General features: G+C 42.3%; 1 protein-coding gene across 3 annotated transcripts in view; it reads left to right on the top strand.

Moving 5' to 3' along the window:
• USP37 (ubiquitin specific peptidase 37) overlaps window positions 1-12,244 on the top strand; it is a 40,261-nt gene that overhangs the window by 23,213 nt on the left and 4,804 nt on the right. For 2 of the 3 annotated variants that reach the window (XM_067460582.1, XM_060773454.2), the window contains 7 exons: window positions 548-712; window positions 1,182-1,247; window positions 2,525-2,660; window positions 4,036-4,291; window positions 5,133-5,299; window positions 5,686-5,749; window positions 7,569-7,684. In XM_067460582.1, the coding sequence (XP_067316683.1) occupies window positions 548-712; window positions 1,182-1,247; window positions 2,525-2,660; window positions 4,036-4,291; window positions 5,133-5,299; window positions 5,686-5,749; window positions 7,569-7,684 (970 nt within the window). The remainder of the gene's footprint in view (window positions 1-547; window positions 713-1,181; window positions 1,248-2,524; window positions 2,661-4,035; window positions 4,292-5,132; window positions 5,300-5,685; window positions 5,750-7,568; window positions 7,685-12,244) is intronic. The other variant, XM_060773462.2, reaches the window with a different exon arrangement.

Genomic DNA, 12,244 nt, shown 5'->3' with positions numbered 1-12,244 from the left:
GAAGAAGTGTATGGCAGCAAAATGCTTACTTCAAAAATTACCAAAAAAAAATCTCTCAAAAAGATGACATATTAAGGATACTAGATGGTCTGGATTGAATCTAGAATAATTGAATATGGCAAGCCTTTTTCTGCCCAGAAGTGGCTTCCCGTCCATTGAAGGAACCACATTGATAGTCTGGATGTCTATAATTTTGACTGTCAGTTTTGTATCCCACTCTCCAGTATTGGAGATCTTTGAGTAAAAGTGGTTGAAAGATCACTGAGAGCTTCAGAGGGAGAAAGGAATAAACAAGCATCAACTCCTCACTCTCATATCCCTCTCTTTTCTGATCGAAAACAACCTGGATTCATCCCTGAGTAGTTGCTGGTTAAGGATTTGTGGCCTTTCTAATCCACATACATTCATTAGATATCTATTGGAGCAGGTGAAGGGAATAAGGTGTCTTGTGTGTTTGGAGATAGTGTACCTAATGCAGGAGAAAATGCACCTCTCTATACTGAGGGGAAAGAATTTACCAAGTTTCCAATTTTCTTGTGTTTTAAAGGGTATTAATTCTTCACCTGAAACGATACAGCTACAATGTGGCACTCTCTCTCAACCACAAAGTTGGACAGCAAGTGGTCATACCAAGGTTTTTAACCCTTCAGTCACACTGTACAGAAAGCACAAGGCCTCCACTTAATCTGGGATGGAGTGCGCAATCAACAATGTAAGACATTCCCTTTATTACAGTAGTAATGTTGGAGAAGAAAAGTAATGTATTATTAAAAGTTAGGATCCCACGTTTACCTTTAAAGAAGAACTCCTGGTCTGGTCACCCATTCTGAAAGTTAAATGCCCATTTATAATCACATGTCTATAATTATCTTGATGGGTAATTTTATTTTTGAAAATAGTCATAGCCATTTCCCTTTCATTTATTTCATTTGTTGTCATCACCTTTGCAAATAGGTAGTCAGGACTGGGATCCATCAGGCCATATGATAACTGGGAGGCATAGTTATGGAAAAAACATGGGAAATAAAGTGACTTAAATGCCTTACATATAATTGGTAAGAGCAGTTAACTCTAAGTCCTTCTATTGTAATTATTTTGGTACAAATTAGCATTTTAGATCACCATTATGTAGAGTAAATATTTAAGTTATCTAAGAGTTAACATTTAATTTTTTTAATCAGCTCTCGGCCATTGAAAGTGTCTCAGATGGTGAATTCCTGCTCTGTTAGCCCTTCCACTCCCAGTCGGTAAGTCTGGATTTTACATACTTTGGAATGCCTGAAAGCAACCTAGAGTGAATGTCTGTTAAAATAGCTTTGGCTCTGTTTATTAAACTTGCCTTATTTTACTTGCCCTCTAAAAGATTTTGGGTTTTTAGTAACTGTTATTTCAAACTATTATTTCACATTTTGAAATAATAAACAACAAACTTTTAAACGTTGATAACTATATTTTATGATAAATGTCTTAAGAAGGAAAAGCAATATTTGGGATGAAAATTCCATTTGAAGAATTCAGATTACTGAATGGAGTTACAGCTTTAATTCTACACAAGAATTCTCTATATGGTCTTATATATACAGGATTTTGGATGATTAAACACCCATCTGAGAGCTACACTATAACTGCAGTATCCACGCAGTTTTGTTTTTGATCTTTACGTGGATATGCAAACTGCAAATAATAGCAATCCATAATGAAATGAGGGTGCCCTCAGTGGCGCAGTGGGTTAAATGGCTGAGCTGTTGAACTTCCTGGCCAAAAGGTTGGCGGTTCAAATCCGGAGAGCAGGGTGAGCTCCCGCTGTTAGCCCCAGCTTTTTGCAGACCTAGCAGTTCGAAAACATGCAAATGCGAGTAGGTAAATAGGTACTCCTTCTGTGGAAGGTAACGGCGCTCTATGCAGTCATGTCGGCCACATAACCTTGGAGGTGCCTATGGACAACGCCAGCTCTTTGGCTTAGAAATGGAGATGAGCACCACCACCCACAGAGTCTGACACAACTAGCCTTAATGTCAAGGGGAAATCTTTACTTTTACTTACTGAAATGAAGGACTTCAAAGAATTCCATATGGTTGTATGGAAAGACCTAGAAAATGCCTAGAGAAGGCATATTTTGTCAGATGTTGACAAACGAAACCGTGGATACTGTGCCTGTCGATAAGATTGTACTGTACATGAATGAATTTTACCTATTACTGTATCATTTCAAAGCTAGTATATGAGCTGGAATGAAGCCACATAGCTGAACCCAAATTTATAATGGTTTATCCCTGTGCAAGAGTCATAGGAATATTCATGTTTATATTCTTAAGATTAAGAATGCATTTGATTAATTTTCCTAAGGTTGAAATTTAGTAGACTATACAATTTCCCCTAAACAAATTGATTTATTTGTACATTTATAAAATTATTTGTATTAAAATTGGAGGAGTGGGTGGGTTGCAGCTCATCTGCAGATAGCATATGTGTCCTTTCAAGTCTGATATTTATTTGGACCAAACATCTATGTTTTGTTTTTCAGAAAATACACATTCAAATTTAAAGGCCCTGTTGTAAACACTATGGATTCAGACAGTGAAGAGGAGCTATTGAAACGCCCTGTTACAAACAGTCCCAAACAGTGTGATAAGGAACAGCAGCGAGATGATCTAGAGAAGGTAAGGAGAGTGGTTTAGTGGAAGAAAGCCTATGAGGCGCATTGCCCCAATATCTACTCCTGCAGAGCTGGTAATTGGAAGGCACAGCCACTTAAGAGTCCTTTAAGTTCAGCATCGAAACAGCCACAGCCCTTGTCAGCAAGGAACACTGCTGCTGAAAGAAGTGTGATCATTAAACAAAGGATTGCCAGTTTGTTGGTCATTGCTGGACCTTTTTGTGCCTTTTTAAACTTCCAAAACTGAATTTTTTATTTTTTTAAGAATATTTTTATTGATTTTATTTTACACACATCTATATATAAAAACATGAAACGGATACAAAAGGCTTACACGGGATAATTGTGGGGGGGAAGGGGGTTAGACAGTGGAAGTGGGATCAGATCACGAGAAGACAAGAGGTGGGGTGAATCAGGGGTGGTACTTCCAGGTTTGCCCAGGGAGATTCATACATTTTTGCTTTTACATACATTATTCAAAATATTTACTGCCTTGTATTCCTTCATTTAAATATTCTTGTATATTGATTAACTTTAATGTATGTATTTATCTACTTGCTCCGGGGGTTCACCCCATTCCTTATTTACTCAGTCCTTGAATTTCATTTATACGTCCATTGTGTACATCTCTTTGTTTCTTTCCCTTATGAATTCTAATACTGAATTCCAATCTGTTCTTTGGGGCTTCATATAGTTTTGAGAGATTTTTTACTTCCAAAACTGACTTGTGTCCTCAAAGAGGTGTTGAAAGGAAGCTTTCTGGCATTGTGTATTTTCTAGAGCCATCTTTTATTGACACTGTGAGTGAAGAGTAGACAAGCTCTAACAGTTTTCTGGTATTTGGGCATCCCTCAATTTTATCCCCCACCCCACCCCAAATACCTACTTCATTTTGGGTTTTGAAAGTTTTGATTTATGTAGCTTCACCTTTCTGTATGCTCACCGTTGTGAAATATCTATTGATATAGAAGTACTTAAATATTCCTGGGATAGTAGACACAATCTGAATAGGATCATGATGATCTTTACCATTTCTTCACAGTTAGTTTGTTCATCTTTTTTCCCCTTCAAATTGAGAAACTGGGAGAGATTTTCAAATATCTCAACCATGCCATATATTAGTGTAAATGCAAAAAAGCCGCATGTTTTAGGATCTGCACTGGAAAAGAGAAAATGCTGTGTTCTTTTGCATAGTAGTGACTTGGGTAACAATTCTGAAGGCTTCAGATACAACATGAGACCTAAAAAATAATTAATATTGAGCCTGTGCATCCAGAGCATTTTGATCATTCTTTCCTCTGCTTCAGCTTCTTGAGGGATGGGGAAAATGTTTGTAGTTGCGCCTATGCAACATCTTCTGATTTTTTGTTCACCTTCAGAGCTCCAAGAGAGTCAGAACAGAGAGTGAGAAGGCATCAGAATCAACAAATGCTGGCTTTGATGGGATGAATGAGGACGAACTCCTAGCAGCTGTCTTGGAAATGAGTAAGAAGGAGACATCGCTGTCATTAAGCCATGATGAAGACAAGCCTACTAATAGTCCAGATACTGGCTTTGGAGATGAGGAGTTGCAGGACTTGCCTGATAATACAGAACCTATGGATGTGGAGAAACCCAGAGTGTCTGCAGAGTCAGGTAAGAAGAGTAAGGAGATTCATTTTAATGCAAGTTTGAACTTCTCGGGATAGTGCTTGGGGAAAATAGGGAGAAAGGTGAGGGAATTTACGTTGTGCTGAATGTGTATAATCTTATGATTAAATTACTCAGAACAATTTGGATTGTCTTAATCTCCAAATATATGTATTTTCCTTCCCGAAACATCTCAGTGTTTAAATACATAGCAGTACCTATGTTTTTGATAAACTGTTTACCTGTAAAAAAAAAATATGACTGTCCATCATAGATCTAGAAGAGAGCATTTTTAAACCAGGTAGTGAGCCAGGGGTTAGTTGCTCTGGCATCGGAACGAGGCACCCAACCTTATGTGATCAACGGTAGGAAGAGGTTGATCTAGCAATGTCTCCAATGGGGCTTTCCCAGGAGAGGAGTTGTGGCAACCCTGGGATTGGTTCCCCATCACCAATTACACAGCACTTCATTCAGATGCCAGAGCACCCAAACACACCAGGAGTGCTTTGCCAGGAAAGCAGCAGTGGCCCCATCGAAGAAAAGACCACAAAGTGGTGCCATTTTGGATTTGAGCAAGGAAACGATTTAGATCCCTTCATTGCCAATGAGAGGGCTGTCCCAGGACAAAAGATTCTGCTTTGCACGCAGATTATTTTGCTGGTGAAAACAAACCCTTAGATTAATGCGAACCCTAAAATATTTCATCCTGAGGTACTTCCAGAATATCTAGTAATCCTGAGATTAGAGAAGAATGAAAAGGCTGTAACTGGTTGGCCATCAAGAGAACTTCCCCATCTCCCCTCATAAACCAAGTTATGATTTCAATGTGTTGTCTTTCTTTCTGTAGGTTTTGCTGCTTTTCCAGAGTTAACTAAAGATTTTGATGAAAATAAGGAGAATAAAACTCCAGAAGGCAATCAGGGGGACATTGATTGGCTGCAGCAGTATGACCTGGAGCGAGAGAGAGAGGAACAGGAACTGCAGCAGGCTTTGGCTCAGAGCCTCCAAGAACAAGTAAGACTTCTCAAGCACAGAAATCAAGGCAGGGTTCCCTTCTGTGAGGCTAGGATGTAACATGTAGCAGAACCTCTGCTGCAGAGGAAAAGGTGTTGTTTCCCTTTTACCTCAACACTATACATCTGTGCTTAGAATTGATGCAGCCAATGGAGGCTTTGTAGTTCTGGCAAGTAACCGTGTGGATGGGTGAAGGCTCACTCAGCCATGAGCCTGCCAGCAAGAGAGAGCTCCCCTGTAGCTCTCAAGTCCTCACCCGCCACACACCTGCCCTTTAGAGCTATGGGAATGGCCCTTGGCTGCGGACAGGTGCACGGGCAGGGTGTGCAACTATTATGTGATGAAATCCGGTATCTCAGGGGACTAAGCTTGGTTCTCTACCCCAGCAGGAGGCGCGGGAACAAAAAGAAGATGATGACCTTAAACGAGCCACTGAATTAAGTCTACAAGGTGAGACAAAACCATAGAAAATAAGTATATGCCTTAGTATCATCATAACAAATGGTTCTACCTTTTTGAGTTTCTGTCATTTTCTGAGCACCACAACTATTTTTAAAAAGGCAATTTATGGAGAAATGCTTCTAAGTAGATAATTATAGTATATAAAAAGCCATTTGTCTCAGTGGGATGTGTGCTTATAACCAAAATTCTAGTTAATAAATGCAGTTTTGAAAGGCTCTTATAAATATTTGCTACTGAAGATTCTGCTGTTGAATCACTTAACAGTATTGTGCACTTATCAGAATGCTTTCCAAGAAGACCAGTGCTTGTTTATTCTTCTTCGTTTTCCTTGCCAGCTTGTTATTTTGACTAGATGTAATTTTACTTACTGTGTACCGATATATGTCTCCTCTATTCTGCCAAGTGTGGCTCTTCCTTAGAACATGACAAAAAAGGTCAACTATGTTCACGATTTTTGTTCCTGAGTTATAAATGTCATTTCCTAATTGGTTCCATCATAAAAACATGGAAAAGGTTTATTAAACTGCCAAAACTTTGGTTTTGTGGGACATCCTGCCGCAGTTCTTGCTATAGTTTTTCAATGAATAATTAATAGCATCTCAAATCAATTCAACATATTTATTTGTTATTATTTACCACATTTATATCCTGCCCGTCTCAATCCCGAAGGAGACTCAGGGCAGCCTTACAGTGCCAAATATTAATACATCGGTAAATAAACACAAATGTTAAAAACATAGCATTAAAACATCAGTTAAAATCACACAATCCAACTCATATTCCAGGGCCGGTCCGAGTAGTCACTATATTAATTTGTAGTCTCATATTTCACTACTCCCATTACTGACTGAAAGTCTGATTCCAGAGCCAGGTTTTCAGTTTTTTTCCTGAAGATCAGGAGGGATGGGGCAGATCTAATTTTACTGGGGATGGAGTTCCATAGGTGGGGGGCACCACTAAGAAGGTCCTGTCTCTCGTCGCCACCAGAGTTGGTGTGGGACTGAGAGCAAGGCCTCTCCTGACGATTTTAACCTCCAAGGTGGGTTATACAGGGGAATACGTTCAGACAGATAAGCCGGCAATCACAAAAAAAGAAAGAAATTTCTGAAGTAAAACAACTACTTTCAAAGTAAGTACAGTACAGTTAAACAGGAAATAACACTTTCAAAACAGGAACATTTTTTTCCAAATTTTGTTACATAATATTATCTAACTTTTTGAACGTGAAAATACGGCTTGTCTGATCTACAGAATTTACAGTTCTTAGTACAGAATTCTCAACTTTGACTTAGGGAAAACATTTTAGTCTCAAGTTTGGTGATTCACAGAGGAAGGTGTTTATGTATTGTTGTATTATGTCAAAGTGTAACATTTGAATTGCAGCAGCAAGTGGGTTTCAGTTTTGTGGTGACTGAAATTAGACTGCTACAGAACCTTAAATGTTTTACTGTTCCCTGCTTCTTGGAAGGAACCAAGTGTATATTTTGCTTTTCATGGAAACAATAAACTCCAGTAAAGCTTGGTTACTGCCATGAAGAAGTAAATTCTTGCCAGTACTCCTGTTGCATGCTGCCTTTTATTGGATTGGAGTATCTGTGCGATTCTGGGAAACAATGTCTTACATAAATTAGTATTTCTGAATCTGTGTTTCCTATGGCACTGTCTTGGTTATTGGTTCCTAGGGTTATTTCTCTTCCTGTTGAGAGGAGATTAAATACTTTGATAATTACTGCTACAAAACATAATTGCCTTTGCTTGCCTGAGCATGATTGAGGGTCTTATGCAGTGTCATTTTCATACTATTTAGAATTTAACAACTCTCTACTGGACAGTCTTGCCTCTGATGAAGACTCTGGGAATGAGGATTTTCTAGACATGGAGTACTCAGAAGCAGAGGCTGAGGAACTGAAACGAAATGCTGAGGTAATAATCTGGGACATTGGGGAGTTATCACTTGTTCTGTGCTTGCCATGGCAAAACATATACAGATGCTTGAAGCAAACTTTCTTGGGTTGATAGTGCAGTCTGTGTCACTAACCATTTTTAAGAATTCTTGGGGTTTTGTTTTGTTAAGGGCTTTCAGTGACTGTCCACATGCAATGACTGATTCAGGTTAATGTAAAGACCATTGGGTTTTGCAGGTTCTGGGTCAGATTCTTGGCTTAGACACAACCCACAGAAAAACAGCAGATGGGACCCCTTCCTCATTTGCCACCCAAAGCAAATGTTTGTCTGGGAATATAAATCATGGGTTGGCATACATAGAGTATAATGGTTAAGGTCAATATAGAAGTCTTTTTAACATGGTAACCCTCTAGATATGTTGAATTGTAATTTCCATTATCTACAGACAGTATTCCAGTAGTCAAAGATTATGTATGCATAGATTTATGTCATCCTACATTTCTTCTGCGTGGTACTGTGAAATCCACACCTGTGGTATTTCCCTGCGTCCACGCAGCTGACTCGGATCTTTCTTGAAAGCTTTTCCTAATTAGGGACTCCAGCCCCGCCCATCTACTCCTAATAAAGCCAGGCAGTGGGGCTTGGAGCCTTAATTCCTTTTGTCCGCGAAAGCAGCAACAACTCGGTGTTCTCTCCTAAAACAACTATTGGTTTGACTCAAGGACTCCAGTTTGACTACTCTAACAGACAGCAATTCCAACTTTTGTTCTGGGACCTTTGTTTATCCTATTAGACAAACCCACTCCCTCCCTCTAAAAAACAAAAAAATGCCGTGTCCTCTGAGGCGCAGGCTTTTTTGCCTTTGGCAATGGGCAGTAACTTACCTTCTTTTTCTTCTGTTCCCCTCGCTCAGAAAGCAGGAGGGAAGAAGATTTTTACCAGCCTACCACCCCTTCCAGACCCAGGAACTGGTAGAGCTTGTGGCAACAAACTGCCACTGTGGCTTTGTGCCAATAACTTTGTTTTGGGTTGCAGCCACGCCTCTCAGCTGTCTCTGTTTTTTTAAGGACAGCTTGCTCTCACTGCCCGTGCTTTCTCTGCCCCAATTACCCCAGCAGGCAGTGGACGCTGCAACGATCCCTGCCATGCTTTTGCCCCCCTCAGGGGAGGGGAGGCTCAAGGCAGCCACGCCACCTGTGTGAGTGATGGCTAGCCAAGGCTTTGCCTCCACGCCCATGGCATATAACGCCTTGGAGGGGCCTTTGTGTTGCAACAATTCCTGCCATGCTTTTGCCCCCCTCAGGGGAGGGGAGGCTCAAGGCAGCCACGCCACCTATGTGAGTGATGGCTAGCCAAGGCTTTACCTCCACGCCCATGGCATATAACGCCTTGGAGGGGCCTTTGTGTTGCAACGATCCCTGCCATGCTTTTGCCCCCCTCAGGGGAGGGGAGGCTCAAGGCAGCCACGCCACCTGTGTGAGTGATGGCTAGCCAAGGCTTTACCTCCACGCCCATGGCATATAACGCCTTGGAGGGGCCTTTGTGTTGCAACAATCCCTGCCATGCTTTTGCCCCCCTCAGGGGAGGGGAGGCTCAAGGTAGCCACGCCACCTGTGTGAGTGATGGCTGCCAAGGCTTTGGGTCTAAGCCCATGGAATATAACTCCTTGGAGGGGCCTTCGGGCTACTATCCTCCCTCTGCGTCATGCTGCCTGGGAGCTTCAGTGACGGCTCAGACTGTAAGTACTGTGTCTTTTGGGCCCCATCTCCACTTGGCCCATGCCTCAACAGGTAGGTTGCTACTCTTTTGCATAGGCAAACTGCACCCTCCTCTCCTTTTCAAGGATTTGTAGTCCCTTCTTTTGGTTTTCAGGAGTTTATTAAAACTTTTTCCTAAGCTCATTCTGGTGCTTCCTTCAGCTGCAACCAGTCAATGAGTCTGATGTAGATTCTGACTCCTATGAGTAGCAGATTTCTCCTACTCTTGAGGAGGATTTTTCCATCCCAGCTTCCTTAGGGGATGTGTTACCTAATTTTTCCTCCTTGATTGCTTAGAGGATCTGCTTTTCTCAGTTGAGCAACAGCAGAAACAAGCTCCAAGTACAGTTCTCCCAGCACTTCCATATTCGCTTAAGCTTGGCGAAAAACAAAGGGCAACTCCTGTATCTGTGTCTGGAATTTCTAAGTTTGTAAATGCACTTTACTGCATACGCACCTCTTCAGCAGAGTGGTTAGTTAAGCCTACTAACTGAACTTTATTGTGGTCAAAGTTGTTTAATCCACTGTGATAAGAAGATCCACCCCACTGCTAGCCTACTCACTTGCATGATTCATTACCATGCTTGTATGGCAGCCTATCAGGTGCTCTTGTGGCATAGCTCAGCACCTTATTTGGATCTTCTTCCCCTACAACATCAACAGATCCCAAGGGCTTTCTGTCAGTAGTATCTCACCTTAGCTTCTCATCACAACGCTACGGCTAAGCACAGCACCGATACAGTACTAAAGGTGTTTGCTGCTGTTGCAGCAGCCATCCACCAGCATGTGTAGATCCTCTACCCTCTCCAAAGAAGGCAGAGCAATGGCGGGATAACTGCCCATGGCAGAACATAGCCTACTTCTAAGTTTGGCTTTTTACCACAATCTAGCCTAGATTGTGGTGGCCAGCCCCTCAGCTTAATTATCCAGGGGTGACAACAAACTAAAGGGAAGAAGTAGATCAGGGCCAATCGTTTTTTCGCATGCATTTTCTCTTCTTTCATAGCCTCCAACCCTTCAGCTCCAGTTTTTGGAGCTCCACCTCATCATTTTTAGATGCATGGCATTAGATCTCTTCTCACTCATGGGTGTTGGAGATTACAGAGCATGTTTATGCAATTGAATTTTTCAAACTGTCCCCAGTAGGGACTCTACGGGCCACTCCTCCTCCTGTGTTCTAGCAGGAGGTAATTACTTTGTTTCAAAAGGAGCAGTAGCTTCTTTACATCTTTCTATGTTTCCTTCTTTTTCCTTTTCCCCAGCTGTTTTTTGGTTTCCAATAAAGGCAGTGGGCTTTGGCCAGGTTTGGACCTTACAGGATTTTATGCATATATTGCATATTGCAAATTTCAGGTATTGTCATTACCAACCATCCTCCCTCTGTTATCCAGCAAGACATGGGTCAGGCTTTTTCATTTCAAGTTCTTCATTCTGGTATCTCCACAGCTCCACAGGTGTTACTAAGGAGATGGCTGTATGCCGGTTCATCCCTGGGTGCACGGGGTAGTACTTTACCCCTATATTTATGGCTGGTTGCTGGTGCACAGTCCTGTGAGTATCTATAGAGGAACATTCACTTTACTCTGTCTTTCTAGCAGACGCTTGGTCTTTTTATCAACAAGGTAAAATCTCTTCTTCAGCCTATCCAAACAACCAATTCATTGGGCCTGTATTGGACTCTTGGCATGCAAGGGCCTACTTGCTAGCAGACAGGTTTCTGAATCTGCATTCATTAGCTCTTTGAGTCTGGCAGATGCCATACATCCATGCCAAGGATGTCCAGTGCTTTTTGGGACACATGGCATTCACCACAGCTGCCACTCCTTTCTCCTGTTTGCACCTTCGGCCTCTCCAGAATTGGTTTCTTCGGGCACTTCATCCCATGCAGGATGAGCCCAATGAATGTGTCATTGTCCCTCTAGCCATCCTCAGGTCTCTCAACTAGTGGACTCATCGCTCCAATCTCTGTGTGGGCGATGTTAGCAACCGACACTTCCCTCTCAGTGTGGTGAGCTCACCTTAAGGGTCACACCATCCATGGTCCTTAGGCGGCCATAGAGGGCATGGAGCACATTGGAGTTACTCGCAGTAGAAATGGCACTGCACCTTATCTCTCATTTGCTCATGGACAGTATTGTCCACCTTACTACCACCACCACGATTGTGATTTGCTTGCCCTCATCATCAGAATCTGGGACTGGTATACCATAACCATCAGTGCCATTCATCAAGAACTCTCTTGCTGGCTCCCTCAGTCAGACAGTTTATACTGACCGCTAATGGTCCCTTCCTCCTTCCCAGGCATGGGAACTCTTTGTCAGATGGCACACTCCCCTTCTGGACTTGTTTGCCTCTCCCGCCAACATGAAGTGCCAATTCTTTGGAGCACGTCTTGCCTCCACCAGACAGGCTGTTGGGAGATGCCTTTCTCCTGGATTGGACATCCACCCTCCTGTACATCTTTCCACTATTGCCAGTGCTGTCCAGCGTGGTCTCTCGTCTTCAAGCAGAGCAGGTAGATTGCATTCTCATCACGCCATGGTGGCCCCGCCAGCCATGGTTTGTCATTCTGCTCCAACTTGCAGGCAGCTGTTCCATTCAGTTGCCACTCAGGCCAGACTTGCTGGCTATGGGCAACAGCCCAGTCCCGTACTCCCAGGTCACTCAGTTCCGGTTGACGGCGTGGCAGCTCCAGCCTCAGCCCTCTCTCAACCAGTAAAGGGCACTTTGGACCTTGACCTGAGACCTGCCACTAAACATTGTTACATTTGTAAGTGGTGTCATTTTTGCATTTTTTCACAAAAGCAAGGGGTTCAGCCTC

The sequence above is a fragment of the Anolis sagrei genome, chromosome 1 (genome assembly GCF_037176765.1).
Source record: "Anolis sagrei isolate rAnoSag1 chromosome 1, rAnoSag1.mat, whole genome shotgun sequence".
In the NCBI taxonomy this organism is placed as follows: Eukaryota; Metazoa; Chordata; class Lepidosauria; order Squamata; family Dactyloidae; genus Anolis; species Anolis sagrei.
This window is presented reverse-complemented; position numbering and strand designations above follow the sequence as displayed.